Source organism: Astyanax mexicanus, chromosome 14 (genome assembly GCF_023375975.1).
Source record: "Astyanax mexicanus isolate ESR-SI-001 chromosome 14, AstMex3_surface, whole genome shotgun sequence".
Lineage (NCBI taxonomy): Eukaryota > Metazoa > Chordata > Actinopteri > Characiformes > Acestrorhamphidae > Astyanax > Astyanax mexicanus.
This window is the reverse complement of record NC_064421.1, coordinates 47,568,827-47,588,669: the sequence shown is the minus strand read 5'-3', so window position 1 is coordinate 47,588,669 and position 19,843 is coordinate 47,568,827. Positions and strand designations below refer to the sequence as shown.

At 34.7% G+C, this 19,843-nt stretch overlaps 1 protein-coding gene across 1 annotated transcript; it reads right to left on the bottom strand.

The window, feature by feature from the left end:
• Positions 1 to 904: 904 nt before the first annotated feature.
• ppp1r14d (protein phosphatase 1 regulatory inhibitor subunit 14D) lies at positions 905 to 12,140 on the bottom strand. Its single transcript, XM_049463539.1, has 4 exons — positions 11,749 to 12,140; positions 2,805 to 2,885; positions 2,362 to 2,394; positions 905 to 1,317 (listed from the first exon to the last, which is right to left on the bottom strand). The coding sequence occupies exons 1-4, from the start codon at positions 11,920 to 11,922 to the stop codon at positions 1,249 to 1,251; spliced, it is 357 nt and encodes a 118-aa protein (XP_049319496.1). The 5' UTR covers positions 11,923 to 12,140; the 3' UTR covers positions 905 to 1,248.
• Between the last annotated feature and the right edge of the window lie 7,703 nt (positions 12,141 to 19,843).

The window sequence follows — 19,843 nt, the reverse complement described above, 5'->3', positions numbered from 1 at the left end:
AAACTTACAATGGCAGAATTATTCATGTCTGTCTGGGTTTAATGATAGCTTAATGTCTGTAAAATCTTTTTATTTTATTTTATTTTTTAAGAAAGTCATGTAAATGTTGCCTCACAACCTGAGACAGTGTTTTACAGTAATTTTTTTGGATTTTCTACTATTTGTCTCTAATCGCAGTTCCTTTTCATTTGTTCCTTTATGGCCCTGACTCTAAAATTGCTGTTAAAATGCTTTTGGAAAATTTTAGCGTATTTGTTTCAAAAAGTACAGCTTAAAAGACCACTTGATGATGATTTTCTTTGATTTTACCAAATTGAAAACCTCTGGAATATAATCAAGAGGAAGATGGATGATCACAAGCCATCAAACCACCAAACTGAACTGCTTGGATTTTTGCACCAGGAGTAAAGCAGCATAAAGTTATCCAAAAGCAGTGTGTAAGACTGGTGGAGGAGAACATGATGCATGAAAACTGTGATTAAAAATCAACCAGGATTATTCCACCAAATATTGATTTCTGAACTAAACTAAAACTTTAGGAATATTAACTTTTTTTTTGCATTATTTGAGCTCTGCGTCCTTTTTGTTATTTAAGCCATTTCTCATTTTTTGCAAATGAATGTTCTAAATGACAATATTTTTATTTAAAAATGTGGGAGAAAAGATGTCTGTAGTTTATAAAACTATATAAATATATATCCATTGTTTGTAAATTGGTACTTTCAGCCATTTCAGGCACTCACTCGCATTTATAACTAAATGTTCTTTTAACAAAAGCTCACCATCTCATTTTAAAGCTTTAGTTTTTTTTTTGTTATGGCACTCTGTGGAGTTTGAGTTTGAGTTAATGCCCAAACTGAGGAAGAGAACATATTTCACAACCCAGTTAAACATCAACAACAGATTTCACTTGAAAAGTTATTCTTTATGTTCACATTCAATGCTTTCCAGAACAAAAATATATAAATAGGCAACCAAAAATGTACAAGTCACAAAAAAGAGTAATAGACAGTACAATTGTATGTATAATGCAACTCTATGTCTGCTGGAAGAAGTTGTCAGGTCTGTACATAAATAGTAATACTCAAAAACGACATTCATCTCCCTTATTGACCCATTGGTGCAGGGGAATTCTACACAATCGGACAGACAGACAGACGCTGAACTCTCTACAGGTGAAGGTGGGCTTCTGGCTGGGGGGGTGTGGGGGTTATTCACATTATTTCACTTGTGGACGTCCACCCAGGACTATTTCTTCAGGGGTCCTGACATCTTGCGAAGGCCCTTCATCCGATAAAGCAATCCGTTTATAAAGTCCTGAGAAGATGAATAAAGAGAGGAGAGAGAGTTGAAAATTAAGAGACCACTTCAGTTTCTGAATAAGTTTCTCTGATTTTGCTATACAGAAAAGATGCAGAGCTTTCAGACCTTAAATAATGCAAAGAAAACAACGTTCATATTCATAGTTTTCAAGTTTTAAGAGTTCAGAAATAATCAATATTTGGTGGAATAACCCTGGTTTTAATCACAGTTTTAATCATGCATCTTGGCATCATGTTCTCCTCCACCAGTCTTACACACTGCTTTTGGATAACTTTATGCTGCTTTACTCCTGGTGTAAAAATTCAAGCAGTTCAGTTTGGTGGTTTGATGGCTTGTGATCATCCATCTTCCTCTTGATTATATTCCAGAGTTTTTAATTTTTTTTTGGTTAAATCGAGATAAAACATAATCAATAAGTGGTCTCTTTTTTTTTTTTCAGAGCTGTATGTAAATTGAGATGTACATGCTTATATTAAGCAACACAATCTGACTGGCTATCTAAAAATCACTAAATCAAGAGTAGGAAGCATAATGATTGGTTTAGTTTGGACACAAGAATCAGAATAAATTGACTGGTGCTTATATTAAGTTTACATTACTTAAAATAAGGTGAGAATTCTAAGTAAGACTGCTTATTAATAATATAAGCAAAATAATAATACATTTACAATGCCTAGTAAGAAAAAAATCCTTATATAAAAAAGTTACATGTTCCTGTGTGCCTTTTAGTGCAATAAATACAGTAATTTCCAGAGTACACTTTAAAAGTATAGCAAAATGAGATATACAGTTCTCAATATTTACTTTCCTCTATTTTCAACAGCATGTTGACGGTATTCAGCAGTACAGTACAAACATATGAAACAAAATTGTAGTTTTTAATTTTTGTACTTTTTTTTGTACTGAGTGCCTTGCCATCGCTTTGCTGCTTTAATACTGGAGATTTATCTTAGGGTTATCTTATCTTGTAGTTTCTTTAACATCCTACATCACTGAGGGTTTTTTTTATGAGAGAGATTAATGAAAGTGTGCACAAACCTCTTTTGGCTTTCCACATTCTTGCAAAAGCTCCTGGTGGGAAAGAAATGAAAATAATTTTTCAACTTAAATCTGCTGTCACTGAAACTAAGCAGAGAGGTTAATGAGCTATAACCTGACTGCATATACACACACACACGCACACACATCCATAATATAGATTTTAAAAAGCATTTACTTAAATTTAAGATCTCAGAGCTGTTTCGTGATGTACTGCAGCCATGGCTGAATCTTTCTCTAAAGCAAAGTTTAATACACATTTATACAGAAGACTCCCAGCGGGTTCAGTTTTAATACATTAAGCTATAACCTTTAATGAACTCCTATATAAACCATTTATATATATATATATATATATATATATATATATATATATATATATATATATATATATATATATATACAGTATACAGTAAAATGTGCAAGAAAGAAGCCAAACTTACGTGTAGTCTACTTCTCTGTTCTTCATCTGAAAGCTCCAGAAGTTCATCAATGTCAATCTCCAACTCAGGAATCTCTTCCTCCTGGAAAGAGCGGAGAAGAGATGTGATTTAAGATAATGAGCATATTTAATTTCTGTAAACAATAACACTCAAATGATTCTTGTTTAATTGCTACCAGTTTTCCTTGTTAGATAAACAATGGCACATAATTCAGCCCCCAATTTATTTTTAATGCAGCTCTGCCAGACAGAAAAGAACGCATTACAAAGGATTAGTTCAAATAGGGATTAATTTGAAATTATACCGCTCTGTTTTGCCTGCGGGTGCTTTAGGCTTATGTTTGAGGGTGGAAAAGGGTGAAAAACAAGACTTAAATGGAGTATGAGTCAACTTCGCACAATATATAAAAATACATGAAACAAATCATTATGTTTATAACAATTTACTGGCCTTTTTGTTTCATTAACCAACAAAGATGAATTTCTATGTATTTCATAAAACACTGTATAAAATCATCTTTATCTTCTTTGTTTTCATGCAGTAACATTTAATTAGCTGCAATATTTAAAAACACAAAAAAAATACATGAAGAAATACATGAATTACTGAGTAAACGTAATGAGAAATTTACAAAGACTAGGCAAAATACCACCTACTTAGATTAGCCTATTTTCCTCTGATTATTACCACAGCACAGCAAGAATAATCCTAATTCTCCACAAAAAAGGATTAAGATTGAGTTCCAGTAGTTTGAGACGCATTTATTCCCTTATTCTCTAATTCATTCATCACTCTATTACTATCACTCTATTACTACAATTCCAAAATTATTTGCAAATCTTTTAGATTTTATTTTTTACACAGTTTTTACATTTTACACAGTGGATCCAGTGGGGTTGTACTTTTTACAGGCACTTAAGGGGCCCGATTTTAGAGATTTGTATGTATGCCATCATTGCACCGTGCAGCTTAATTCAGGGCATGTCAATGTGTCTTTGCTATCGTAACGACAGGAAAAGTATGTCTTGTGCAGCTGAAATCATGCAAGTGTTCTGGCTGTAACGCAACAAATGCGGAAAGCGTGCACGGCAAGGCACCCTTACGTACACTCTCTCTCGCTCACTCGCGCCGTGTCTTGCTCTCTCGCGCTGTCTGTGGCACACTCGCTCTGTCTCTCCCTCACTCACTTGCGTAGATATATTTACAAACTCTGTGGCTAGTTGAACAACGCAGGTGCAGAAAGGTTAAATTTAAAATATATTACTGAGGAGAACAGCATGTGATTTCTGACTACTATGCAGCAAACTCACCAGTCAATGAAGCCAGCCTGTGGGTTTTAATGCAGCTCTTACTGTCAGACATAACCTGAGACTGCAGCGTCTACAGCTCAATAAAAAACACTCAGACAGCGGGAAGGTTTGAGCCCTGTGATCCCCTCTGTACCCGTCTACCTGTTAACAATCCAGACTGGAGCTACAGGCCGTAGGATGCTCAGAGACACTGGTTTAACTGGCATTTATTCTTCCCAAGATTTATTCACAGTACCAGAAGAAATCCCTATGCTTAATTATCTTCACAGCAAAATCCCCAGTGTTAAATTAACACTATATATTAACTCTAATTAACATCATGTCTATAAAGTGAGTATATTAATGTGTTACGTAAAACAGTTTAGAAGGGTTTGACCTAGTTTTGACAAATCCACATGGAGTTTTCATAGGTTTCCTTAAGATCTGATTAAATCATATCTGTCAAAATAATAATCACTTGCAGCAGTTAGGGTTGGGATATAGGAAGAAATTCCAATCCAAATATTTTAACCCTCCTTTTATATTCCAGGTCAATTTGACCCATTTTAAAGTTTGAATATCTTGAATATCTTTTTAGTATGAAACTTAAATTAAAACTTGTCTAAATTAGTGTACAACATATAATATGAAAATGGTTCATCTTACATATTTGCAATCAACCACCCCCTGCAAAACTAAAACAAAATCTAAAACTAAATTAAAATGTTATATTTCAATATTATGTAAAGTTATTGTTTTATATGTTGGTCTTTTAAAAGTAATAAAGTAGTGAAACATTAAAAAAAGTTGGAACATGTATTTTTTTCTTTTTTTTTAATGATAAACGAGTGAATTATCCTGAATAACTGAAGCATCACCTGTTAGAGGTGAGGAACACCATTGCACTAAATATTGATAGAGTAATTAGTAATAATTAATATTCAAATTCAAAATGACCCTGGAACACATTGCTGTTCCTGACAAATGAACATAATAGGAGGGTTAAGATACAGTACATATATAAAATAGAATATAAAACATGTTTTTTTGTTAAGTACATAAAACTCCACGTGTTCATCCGTAGTTTTGATGCTTCAGTGAGAATCTACAATGTAAATATCAGTCATGAAAATAAGGAAACGCACTGAAAAGAGAAGGTGCGTCCAAACTTTTGGCCTGTATTGTGTGTAACTAAAATTGCTGACCTGAACAACCAATGATTTATAAAAGTTTTGTTTGAGACTGAGAGTGTATTGTTGTTTGTGGGAAGCTATTAAATAACACTTCTGCTCTCATTGACACTCAAGGCTTCAATCAAGGGTGCTCTTGCTTTTATTTGACAGGTTGAGCAAGTGAGCGAGTCTAATCTCCAGCAGCATCCAGAGCCTGAGTGACAGTGCATGTGGAGCCGGACGATAGTGCTTGGCTTAAATGGATCCATTACTGATCACGTGACCCATTCTGCACTTCCTGCCAGAGAACCGGAGGGTGTTGCCACCACCGAAACACATCACGGCACAAAGGTTGTAGACTGCATTCCACTTACAGTGTAAGAATGTCTGATATGAGAATCGTAGGAGAAGTTACAGAGGAACCTTTGACCCCTGAGGCACCAAACACACGACCTGAACACAAACAGTTACGCTGTATATACTGTACACACTATAAAAACACTGTACACACTGTACACTCTGTATATTCCACTGCTTATTGTTTTCAAAGAGAAAGACGATATAATATAATATTCTCAACAATTAAGTGCACTTAAAAAATACCTTTCAAATATATCATATATAAAGCCTCATTCCCAACAACTGTCCGTGGTGAAATAAAAAATATACTTAATTGTACTTAAAACATACAGTATTAAGAAATGTCCAAGTATTCTGTAAATACCATCTGCCTTTACCAACCATGTAGACACACGCGTGGCCACTCCTTTACTATAGCCAGTCAGTGTAGTTAAAGTGATAGTTTAACCCCCCCAAAAAAACAATTCATTCATTTCAATACTCTGGTGAAAAAAATATATACTTAGTTGTACCTAAAATATATTGAGAAATGTCTAAGTATGCTGTAAATATACTAGAACAGATTTATGTACTTACTTAAATATATTAAAATTACATAAATATTATCCTTTTATTAAATAATTGAGAGTAAAATGTAATCATACTTTTTAAAAAGTACAGTGTATTTTAAATAAATAGACTACTATGAAGAATTAATTTACTTCTAAAATACTTATTTTCAAATATGCTTTTGGACATTTTAGCAAAGTGTGTTAAAACAACTGGTAAAGTAGTTCACTTAAAGTACAATGTATCCTGTAGTAACTGCTTCATTGGTAAAAAAAAAAAAAAGATACATTTAGGTATTATAATAACAGTTAAAATGTATTCTTTGCTCTGTAATTATAATTAGGATATATATGGGTATATATAAGCAAATAATATGCAAAAAATATATTTTTTTATTATTTATTTTGTTATGTTGCACATTGCTGTTGTAATAGTGCACACTGCTGCTTCCAAAAAAGCCACTAGATAGCATTACATATAAATCATAATTAAATTATTTAAATTTAACCATTAGTGATTAATGTGGTGTATTACAGATCACTTGTATCACTTTGCATCACTTATATCAAGCCCACCTTTTAAAATAAGATATTGTAAATTTGATGAATCAAACCAATGACTGACCATAGACTAATCTAAAACTGGTATAGGCCTCTCTGCTGTAAAAAAAAAAAAAAAAAGAAAATTGAGAATCGAATCGAATCGTGACCCTAAAATCAGAAATAAAATCGAATCGAGGATTTAGAGAATCGTGACACCCATAATACTTAGTATACTTTAATCTATTTTTTTCACTAGGGGTAAGAGCATTAACAAGCATATACTCACCACCATGCATAATATTATTGACCTTTTATTTATCGTTATCATAAGGCACAGTGATGTCAGCAATGTGCAGAGTAGCTGCAGGATCCAGTGAGTGTCTGCATACATTAGAGATGAGTATGAATAATTCAGAGCGTGACACAGAGGCCTGACTGTAAATGCTTCCACACGGAAGAATCGGCATACCCACAGCGTAACCTTTCATCCAGGCCATGCAAAATTCAGTGCCTTTACCAACCATGTGGACAAACGCATGGCCACTCCTCTACTATAGCCAGTCAGTGTAGGTAAAAAAAAAAAAACAGTGCATGCATTTCAATACTCTGGTGAAAAAATATATACTTAATTAAACTTAAAATATATTGAGAAATGTCCTGAGAAGATTTTAGATTTATGTACTTACTTAAAATATATATTAAAAGTACATAAATATTATGCTTTCATCAAATGTTTAAAAGTAAACTTTGATCATACTTTTTACAAAGTACAATATAGTGTATTTTAAAAAAATAGACTACTATGAAGTTCACTTTTACTTTAATGTTATTCAATATACTTCTAAAATATTATTTCCAAGTATACTTTTGTACATTTTTAGCAAAGTGCTAACAATCTATAGCACACCGGTCAATAGGGCACCAAGCAACTTGATTTAGGGCATCGTGTGCAGCTCAATGCTAAAAACATAAATACTATAATATTGTTTTGTAATATCCTGTCATGCATTTGGCATTTGATGAAAACATGGTTGATATACAGCTCTAGAAAAAAATAAGAGAGCACTTCAGCTTCTGAATCAGATTTTCAGATTTTGCTATTTATAGGTTTATGTTTGAGTAAAATGAACATTGTTGTTTTATTCTATAAACTACAGACAAAATTTCTCCCAAATTACAAATAAAAATATTCTCATTTAGAGCATTTATTTACAGAAAATGAGAAATGACTGAAATAACAAAAAAGATGCAGAACTTTCAGACCTCAAATAATGCAAAGAAAACAAGTTCATATTCATAAAGTTTTAAGAGTTCAGAAATCAATAATTGGTGGAATAACCCTGGTTTTTAATCACAGTTTTTTTTCCATGCATTTTGGCATCATGTTCTCCTCCACCAGTCTTACACACTGCTTTTGGATAACTTTATGCTGCTTTACTCCTGGTGCAAAAATTCAAGCTGTTCAGCTTGTTTTGATGGCTTATTTTTTTTCCAGAGCTGTGTATAATAACAAACACTTGTCTAAATTATTATTTAATATTTAATATTTTCAAAATAGAAAGAAAATATATTTGAAAAATCAAAATGTGGTATTTAATCATTTAAAAGACAATGATTTATTCGCACAAATAACACAGGAATGAACTGCATGCTGTTTCTAGCGCTGTTAGTTATCTCCTATCTGACGAGACGGCGTCGCCGCATGGCTTCAACTCTGTCTGTGGGCAGTCGCAAACCAAGGTGGGCAGGGCCATGAATACTAATTCACGGGTTGATGTAGACACGGTGCTTTTCCTGATCGACTCGTTTTTCTGAATATTTTCTTTTACTAGCTGCTGCAGAAAATGAGAAAGAGGAAGAGTTTCATCATGTGCAGCATCATAAACAACAGAAGGAAGGAGACCTTTAAGAGTAAAAGTCCAGTTTTCACCATGTCACTATCATCTCCATCGTCATTTTCCTCATGCATCCCATCCTCTCCATCCTCTCTGGTGGCGAATCTGCTTTCTACCCATCTCACATACCGGACAGGGCCTTGTTGCCATGGTATCCCCAGAGACAGCTGAGCGCCTTCACGCAGCCTCATGATTAGGACTTTTTGTTTCATCTCCCCAAATAGAAGCGTGGGAGATGCTGTGACCCAATCTCTGGATGTCCTCTGAGCGTAAAGACCACCCAGTAATGATGCTGACAAAATTAGCATAATTTATATCCAATATATCCAATATAAATATAATCCAAAATATAATCAATCAGCCAATACATTATTATTTGGTGTTTCAAGCTGTCTTTTTTTAGTTTTGCACTGGAGCTACAAAGTTCATGTAGCTAATAAGTAATGGAAACCTATAGTTTCTACCAATAGTTAGCATTATGCTAACTGTGTGTCCAAATAAAGTATAGTGTGAATAACTTTGAGAAAGTTTGAAGTTTGAGTTGACTGAGCAGAAAAAAAGCATTATACATTTTATATTTTTGTACCAGAGCTCCACTCACTAAATCAGTTGAAGATCGGCCATTTCCCTCAGACAGTACACAGCAGGAATAGCCAGCAGACTTTGTCTGAGGGAGGGATCTGTACCTACAGTCAATGGCAAGTCAGCAAATGAGAGAGATTTAAGTAATTGTGCTTATTTTGCAGTTAAGCATGTTTTGACATTAAGCACAAGGAACTGAGAACTTTGAAAGTGCATAGATTTATAGTGGTTCAGCAGTCTAAAGTGCTGCCAATATGATCGGCTGATTGCTGGTTTGAATCCTATTCATGCAGCTTGCCATCAGCTGCCAGAGCCCTAAGAGAGCACAATAGGCCTTGCCACATATTATATAATACTACTAATGGGAGCACTAGCAGAAACCAGCACTATAGTGGAGTTAGATATAGGTGGATTTTAGCAAGGCCTTTAGCTCTTGCTTGTTCCTATCTACAGCTATAATTTTAATGGTTTGAACTAAAAGCCCCCAGATGGCAGAACCTTCTGAGATGGAGTCAGTAAACCTCTCAAGTTCTTAGATGTGCTCAGACTGTAAACTCCAGCAGGAGAAAAGACGTAGATTATGCTTTAAGCATTTGTCACCCCAGAGGGGGGTTAGTGCTCATCTTCAGCAGAGAGAATGGGCTGTTTTTAATGACCTGTAAAATGACTTGTATAAAGAGACACTTGTAAGTTTGGCAATAACACTTTAAAAGTGACTTTTTCTCTTTCTACACTATAAGCCTGGCTAAGTTGAATTTGCTTAAATAATTTAGGGTAATTTGTTGCCTCAAATTGTACGTTAATAGAGAAAGGCCAGTTGTGCTCTCTCAGGGCTCCGGCAGCTGATGGCAAGCTGCATGACTAGAATTCAAACCAGCATCTCCCAATCATAGTGGAAGCGATTTAGTCCGCATAGATTTTTTTAGAAATGTCTAAGTACCAGCCACAAGTAATTTTACAGAAAAACATGTAGCGCACACACACACACACACACACACACTTGCAAAGCAGTGTAGTGAACTACAGAGTCTACATGGCATCCCCTTAAATCTTAGATTAAGCTCGGTTCATCTATTAATCCTAATGCAGGAACTTTTGTGAATTATTTGGCGAGCAGTTGGTTTGGCCTGTGATGTTCCACAGGGCTCTAGTGTAGGGCCTATCAAACTGTTATGTTAATGTTATTAATCATGTTTATAAACTGCAGTATTGAGAGTGAAGAACAAGACTAATGGGTTAAGCATCAAACACAATCATAATTGCATCTACAGTAATATATATATTTATAGATTTGATCCCTCATGATATCATAGATAAACATATATAGGTAATATATTATGATTAACTGCCTGGCTTCTATGTTGTAGGCTGTAAGAGTGTTAGCTGTATGATATACTGGAAATTCTATAACTAGTAAAATGTGCTGAAAACTTGTAGATATAGATTTATAGATATCAATCAAAATTGCACGATGATCATCTGGTGCACCATCTTAAAAGCTTTGCACGCCGCCAGTTGTGCACATTCTCATTCAGTTGGAGAAGCTGAGCTGAAAACAACCCTAAGTAACCAGAAGCTTGAGTCAAGTGACACAGCAAATAACAGCAGAAGCTGATCTACCTGAGCTTACATAACACGTTCGGCATCAGTGCTGCAGGACAGAATAGAGTTCTGCTATTATATTTACTGTTTTTTATGATTATGGACAGCTGTCAGACTGGTCAAAAGTATTAACTAAAGAATCTAATCCATTATTTGTTAGGAGTATAGCTCAGGGTGCACTGTTCACTTTCTACCATTCCTCTGGATCCTTTACAGAACTGGCAAAAAGCTGTAGGAGACATATTTAAAATCTATAGAAAACATCAACTTTTAAATCTTTAGAAACACCTTTTCAAATCTATAGTGAACACCTTTAAAAATCTATAAAAAACACCTTTAAATCTATAAAAAACACCTTTTCAAATCTATAGAAAAAACACATTTAAAATCTATAGAAACACCTTTTAGATCTATAGTAAACACCTTTTCAAATCTATAAAAACACATTTAAAATGTATAGAAAAACACATTTAAAATCTATAGTAAACACCTTTAAAATCTATAGTAAACAACTTTAAAATCTATAGTAAACAACTTTAAAAATCTACAAAAAAACACATTTTCAAATCTATAGAAAAGACACCTTTAAAATCTATAGAAAAAAAACACCTTTTCAAATCTATAGAAAAAACACATTTAAATCTATAGAAAAAACATTAAAAAGCTATAGAAAACACCTTTACATATATATAAACTCCTCTGCAAGCTGTAGTAAACACCTTTAAATATATATATATATATATATATATATATATATATATATATATATATATATAAACACCTTTAAAATCTATAGAAAACACCTTTAAATATATATATAAAACACATTTATAAGCTATAGAAAAACACTGTTAAAATCTATAGAAAAAACAGCTTTAAAGCCAAAAACCTGCAAAAAAAAGCACTCTAACATGAACTAACAGTCTCTCTCTCTCTCTCTCTCTCTCTCTCACCTCACAGTCGAAGAGCAGGTGCAGCTGTCCGTCGATCCACTCCTCGATGTCCAGTCTCCTCTGCAGGTCTTTGCGGTTGTATTTGACGGTCAGTTTGCCCAGTTTGCGATGGGGGGGCTCCTCAGCTTTGGTCTGAAACATCACCCTGGACTGGGTGCCTGGTTCCGACGCCATGCCTGCCACGGCCACACACACACACACACACACCGGCCACACACACACAATCCTGCTGAGAGAAGTCGGGGAGCCGTATCTCTCTCTCTCTCTCTCTCTCTCTCTCTCTCTCTATCTTTCCGTCTATCTGTCTGTATCTCTCCCTCTCTCCCTCCCTCCTTCTCTCTCTCTCTCCTGGATATTTCACAATAGCTTCTTCCTAATAGCTCTCTCTCTCTTTCCTACAGCTCCAATAGCTCGCTCTTTATTGCAGCTTTCCTTCTCTCTCTCTCTCTCTCTCTCTCTCTCTCTCTGTCCTGCTCCCTGTGGAGGACTGTAATGAAAGACGGCTTTTTCTTGTGTGTGTGTGTGTGTGTGTGTGGTGTGTGTGTGTGTCTATGTTTGTGTGTGTGTGTGCATGGCTTCATTCCCAGGGTGTTTCAGGAGGGCGAGTGAGCATAGGTCACTCAGAGAGTCTGACAAGGTGAGAAGTTTAAGATGATTGACAGAGAGCAGAACACTTCTGGTGTCTAAAACAACCATTTATCCACACAACTTTAAAGAACAGTTTTATTTATGCAATTTAAGAACATTTACATTTATTCTGTATTGCCATGATATCACTAATGATTGAAAAAAGACTATTTGTTTGATCTAAAACTTTTAGTTTTATGTAAAATTGGATATGGCCATGTATACATACAAAATTTTGACATCTTTGAGTTATGCCCTGTTGCCATTGATCGCTTCTTGTCTATTGTCTTTTGGCACAACCATAGGTAAACTTGTAGGTCATTCAGCTCTGAAAAAAATAAGAGATCACTTCAGTTCCTGAATCAGTTTCTCTGATTTTGTTATTTATAGGTTTATGTTTGAGTAAAATGAACATTGTTGTTTTATTCTATAAACTACAGACAACATTTCTCCCAAATTCCAAATAAAAATATTCTCATTTATTTACAGAAAATGAGAAATGACTGAAATAACAAAAATAGATGCAGAGCTTTCAGACCTCAAATAATGCAAAGAAAACAAGTTCATATTCATAAAGTTTTAAGAGTTCAGAAATAAATATTTGGTGGAATAACCCTGGTGGTTTTTAATCACAGTTTTTTTAATGCATCTTGGCATCGTGTTCTCCTCCACCAGTCTTACACACTGCTTTTGGATAACTTTATGCTGCTTTACTCCTGGTGCAAAAATTCAAGCAGTTCAGTTTGGTGGTTTGATGGCTTGTGATCATCCATCTTCCTCTTGATTAGATTCCAGAGGTTTTTAATTTGATAAAATCAAAGAAACTCATCATTTTTAAGTGCTCTGTTATTTTTTTTTCCTGAGTTGTATATTATGATTACATGCTAACTCTGTGTTGGCTCAATGCTATATTGTTCACTCTACATCATTTTTATTCTTCATCACTTCTCTATGTGTAAATTCGGCTTATCCATGTTTATAGTGTATGGTTTATAACTATAGCCTGTATAGCCACCTGTAGCCTGGATACAAGATGAGATGTGATTGGGCATGGAAGCATACTGATTCAGCATGGCATCCTGCATCACATTTAGCAAGATGCAAATGTTGCATCTGGGCATGTAGATTCTGCACACTGTCTTAGGATGTTGAAACTGGTCCCATAAATACCCAATTGCAGATAAATCTGGTAACCAGGTGTGTCTAGCAGTCAGTTTTTCCGATCTCTCACCAAGAGGTACACTACCCAAAAGTATCCTCAGAGTGTCTTTTTATAGGGCATTTGGGAAAGCTTTTTGATACCCGCCTGCAGCAATTTTATTGCACTTATATGTTTTAAAGAACATCGTATTTCTTAATACCACCTTAAAATCAAATAGTATTGATTATCAGCACATTTACCATTTCCTGTTCAGTTTAATGTTCAGATGCTGTAGCTGTACAACATTTATTTCCTCCAAGACTTCATATGTCTCCAATTGTATGTCATTATTTACTATAGTATATGAATTACTACCATTTGAAAGAGTTATGATTGGCTCTTATTTTCTCGTGCATCATTAAAGCAGGAAGCCGCCCGTTTCCTGCAGATTACTCAGTTACACAGTAAACCTGTGAGGGGTCTAATGGGAGGGGGGGGGTGTAAACATTGCATGTTGCTGCTGCAATATCTGCTTCCTCTACACGCCCACTGAGCTTTGGGGATTCAATATTAGCTCACAGGCTTCGTCCAATTTTCAGAGCTAATGGTGTTTTTATACAGGTTTAATATCCTGTTCCGGGAAGCAATAGAGAGTAATGGATCGGGCCGTGCCTTGCTTTGATTAAATAGTGACGGGAGAAGACCCCCGTTCACCACGTCTCCAAATCAGCACCACTTACAGGAAGTGCTGAGCTGAGCTGTCACTCATCATGTATCTGAACCACCTGCAAAAACCATAAGCATGCGTGATCAGGAGCCACATTACACTTTGCTGATATAGCATCCAGATGGAGGTGGAGATAGAGATGGATGTATTGTGATAATACAGCAGTTGCCAATAGTTTCCAGATTATAGTAATACAATATACATATCGATCAATATATATTTCCAATGAAAAACAAGTATCTCCAAAACAGCAATTTAAGACGAAAGAGAAAAACCTTCTTAACTTTCAATGGAAGTCAATGTAAAAAAAAAGGGAGTATTACTCAGTGTTAGGGAGAGTGTGTGTTCAAATGATGTAGTAAATTAAAATTTGACTAAAATAGAGATACTTTTTTTTTTTTCATAAGACAGCGATGATATACACTACCGGCAATTTTTTTTCCCTTTATTTTTGCCATTTAATCTCAGCTTCAGGTCCAGTCAATAACCATATATGGTACAAAATCCAGTGTAAAAAAAATTGCATTGACCTAATTGCAAAAGTAAGATATGTAATTAAAAACAACCTTTTCTAAAAAAAAAGAAAAACACGGTAAAACAAACATAACATGTTTAATATATACTTTATTGTACTATATTATACTTTTTTATACCTAATTAATAGTTGGAACTGAATTGGGTTAATATAATTTGCTAAAGTTTGTCTTATTAACCAACAAAAACAAAAAATGTTCTTCTTTAAAAAAAATAGTTTTAACCCTTTCAGATCCTGCATCCATTGAAATTGTGTTTTTTTTTTGCATTCTTGTACTGTTGTATTTTGTTGTCTTTCAGAATAGACCCTTTATCAGCCAGTCAAGCAGCATTTTCCTATCATGTATTACTTTTATTAAGTTTTACTGCATAGGGATGATTTGTGACATAAAAGAAGTTAAATAAACGTTTTAATAGGATAAAAATAACAATGTTAAACTCGTTTTTTTATTGTTTTATTTCTTCAATATTTTATTAATTTATTTACTGTATCTTGTTTGCATGTTCTTTTTTTCATGGGAACATTTTAATTCAGGTCTGAAAGAGTTAAGAAGCCATTTGGCCCCAAACCCTCTGACAGGCCGAGTGAGGCTGCAGTGTGTATTGCTGCCATCGCGAGATCACTCATCACTTCGAGCTGTATAAACAGAATTGTGGTTCAACCTCACGCCAGTCGCTTTTACAATAAGGAACACGGAGCAGGACAAGGCCCACAACACGACCATAGAGCTCCTGAAGATCCCATTACGATAACAACAATGGCCGCCTCATTTTTCTTTTGTTTTGGCAGGCCATATCGCTGCGCCGATTCGCCCGCTGATGTGCCGTCTGTTACAAAGCCTGAATTATTGAGCGCTGTAGCAGCTCAGCTTTCACAGCCAACAAATTCATTCATTCCAGTGCCGGGTAATACCCCTGCAGCTCCACTCCTGCAGAGACACAGCTCAACTTTACCATAACTTTACTTTAACTTTATCCCATATACTGACAAAATATATTTATTGGCTCAACTTAACTCAGTCAAGTTATCATTAAGCTGTAAATATATACCATTTTAAGTTCCTTTAGCTTAACTCAGTCAAGGAAGAGTGGAGAGACACACAGTCCAAGCTGCTCGAGATCTAGTGTGAAGTTTCCACCAATCAGTGATGGTTTGGAGAGACATGTCTGTCATCTGCTGGTGTTGATCCACTGTGTTTTATTATCAAGTCTAAAGTCAGTGCAGTTTTGTTTTCCCACAAAATCTTGCAGCACTTCATATCTTACAGCTTCCCTCTGCTGATAACAACTTTTATGGAGATGCAGATTGGATTTCATTTTCCAGCAGGACTTGGCACACTGCCCACAGTAGTACCAAAGGTACCAATTGGTCTTATTTAATAATATTCTAATTTTCATTGGCTGTAAGCTTCATAATCATCAACAATACATATATATATATATATATATATATATATATATATATATATATATATATATATATATATATATATATATATATATATAATAGATAAATAGATAAAGAGTTCTTAATTTCCCTCAATAAATAAATAAATAGCCAAGTATAATATTTTTGTCTTGTATGTTTAACCTCTTGAAAATGCCAAGATGTAGGTGATACAAAACCATTTTTCTCTGCAGTAAAATTACTTATTTACATTCTGAAAAATTGAGGGTGTAAAATCTCCTACAGAAAACTGTTATCTCTCTACTCCACTTATAATAATAATTCCAGATCAGTAATAACCAATCAGGAATCAAACCCAAATTCTGCAGGTTTGAAAATAGATGTAAAAACTAGACAAACATAATGAAATTAATGATTTGGAGGAGATGAACAGTTTGATTTGTATTCGGGAAAATATTGATTTTAAAATGAAGTTCAGGAGAGAGGCAGTTTTATGATTTTATTCATTATATTTTGATATTAGCAGATTTACGTCAATATATATTTTTTATATTTTCTATTACTATTACAATTGTGCTTTTCAGTAATGTTCTTTATCAAACTTTAAAGGTTTTTTTATGTAATGCTTAAATAGAAATCCTCAAGATTTAGTGGTGTAATTGACAAAAAGTTCTCTGTATCTATGTACTTTTAGGACTTGTGTAAAAGAAATCTGATGATGTTTTAGGTTATGCACAAATATAGACAATTTTAAAGTTTTATGTTTAACATGCAATATACTCTCACCTTTTTATCTACTATTTATTCACTGTTACTCTTTGTGCAATACTACTGGTCACACCCTACCATAATCATATCTCTATGCACTAGATGTATATAGTTTTTATATATGTAAATATATTTTTCCTTAACTATATATCATTTTATAATATAAAAGTATATTTATATATTTCCTGTGATTATTTTTGTACACATAGTTTTATTATAATTTGTTTATATTTTTCCTGACCTGATTCTCTGTTCTTTGTGCTGCTGTAACATCTTATCTTATCTTATCTTAAGATCTTAAGATAACATGCTAAAAATTCACAGTGCTCTTTTTGGTCAGTGTATATTAATTGTTGTCATAGTCACCATCAGACAGTAAAGCAGAGTAACAGTGAGTCATGTTTCCTGGGTATGTGAGTACAGGTAACTGCAGGTGTGAATCATATCTATGATATGTAACCTCATTACACAGAGCCATGCATCGCTGCACTGTCTGTCTGTCTGCTGCATTTTTCCGTCTAACCAGTTACACACTGCTCTCCTGTCGGTCTGCCACCCAGTGGCTGTCTGCTCTCATTAATGCAAAACCTCTGAACCCGGCCTGATCCAGAGCAAAGGCAGCTGAACTTTATCTGAGGTGTAGTATAAACCAGTTTAACCAGAGCTGCATTTCATTCACCTGACTGCATTGTAGAGAAAGCCTTTATTTAAATGCATTAAAGTTAGTTTTTGTTGCTTTTTTCAACATTTTAGATGAATTATAAAGTATATAGCCCTTATAACCCCTATAGACTCTTTTATGGGGGGTTTATCCTCTGTTATTTTATTCCTGTCCAGAATGATCATGTACGTGTTTTTCTCAGACGTCCTCAGATAAATAAATTACAGGCTGAATTATCTACTGTTTTTCTGCGCTGAACTCTGTGGTTCTTCGGGATTTTAAGTCCCGATGCACATCTCTGAGTTTCGTCTAAACTGTGTTTAATAAAATAATAAAATAGCTTTTACTAAAATTTGTCCACTGCCGTGCACTGTAATTACACTTTGGGTGTGCCACGGTTTCTACAGAGATCCACGTAAAAAAAAAAAAAAACACAACAGTGAGTGGAAATGGAGGAGCTACTGAACGCCGCAATATCATGTGACCGAGAAAAAAGCCTAAAAACTCCCTGATCCTCCTGTTTTTTAATTTGCAGTCTGAATGCAGGAGTTTTATCACCCCCTGTATATCCCATCTGAATAGGGCTTATAAAGTATTGCATATGGAGTTATTATGTAATATATTATTTTGTCAATGTTGATGTTTTAACACTTTACAGAGCCTGGTGACAAATTAGCAGATTTATTTTATCAGTAGTAGTTTCATTTGTGCTCATCAGTCGACTTATCATGACTTAAAACAGGGGGCTTTAAATACTAAAAAGAGTAGGTGAAAATGATTAGAAAAAAATGAGTTAGAACGCAGAAGTGTCACGTGATCAGGCATGTCTGGGAGGTTTAGAGCAGGTGCATCCTGGGAAGTTGAGTCTTTGGTGAGTCCACAGCAGGCAGACAGACAACAACAGGACTGACACACCCTCATTTCTGCCCAAATTCCTCACGCCAAGAGTGGAAATGAAGCTTCAGCAACTCTGATTTAATCAGACTATTTAGTGAAGGCGTGTTCACACTTAGGAAAGTTGGGGCCTTTCCTGGGATTCTGTTTAATTCTTCTTTCAAGTGAACCTGGATTTATCAGAAAAATGAGTTTCCCACCTGGAAACTATAATATGATTAAGCAATAGTACACTCGAGGTTCGTGCTATAACGTGTAATATTGGCACTGCTGTGCTGCGGTCGCAGGCATGAGGCTGCAGGCTGAGTACCGTAGATCAGCATCACAGTTTATTGAAAGATTTTAAAGAGATAAAGAGGAGGAGGAAATAGAATTTGTTTGGTTATAAAAACTCGACCAGTTAAAATAGTTCCATTGCTGCTCTGTTTGTAGCTGCGCTGTTTGGCTTGTAAGCGCTACATCGTTGCTCGGTTAGCGTGGTTGCCTCTATCTTCAGCCATTTCAGTGAATATTGTGGAAATCTAAGCTTACTGCAAATAAACAGAAGCGCTTTACGCACCCAAATAAACAGTTTTCAGGTGAGAAATCGATTAAGTTGAATTGTGCGCTTCATTGCCCTCCGGAGGCAAGACCTGCGAAATTAAAAGGGTCCCCTATTTTTGCCCACCTTAAATTCAGCTCAAAATACCCGATATTAACTGGAAAATATACACACTTAAGCTTTTATGTCAATAATAATTACACCTCTTAACCTGATATTAGTGGTTGCCTCCTATTGAAGACATGGCATTTCTGCACTGTGTCTATGGGACCCAGTGGCTCTAAAATAAGTATTTTGGAATTATATTGAATTACATTAAACTAAAAGTTTACTTCATAGCAGTCTATTTTTTAAAACATTTTCAAAAGTTTAATCAAAGTTTACTTCTTAGACATTTGATGAAAGCATAATATTAATGCACTTTTAATATATTTAAAGTAAGTACATAAATCTGTTAGTATATTTACAGCATACTTAGACATTTCTCAGTATGTTTTAATTAAGTATTTTTTTATATATATATATATATTTTGTTTGTTTGTGTTTTTGTTTTTATGTATTTGTAGTATTGGTTATATATGCTGTGTGCTTGATCTATTTTTGTGTATTAATATATATTTCGTGCTGTTGAATTTGTATAAAATAGACACAAGATAAAGTCATTATTGTATACAAAAAAAAAAAAATAATTAAAAAGAAAGAAACCTCTGTAGCTCCTTCATTTCCAGGTGTGCTGGTAAGGTAAGGTGATTGGCTGAGAGGGGCGTGGCCGTGACGTGAGTCGCCGTTTCGTG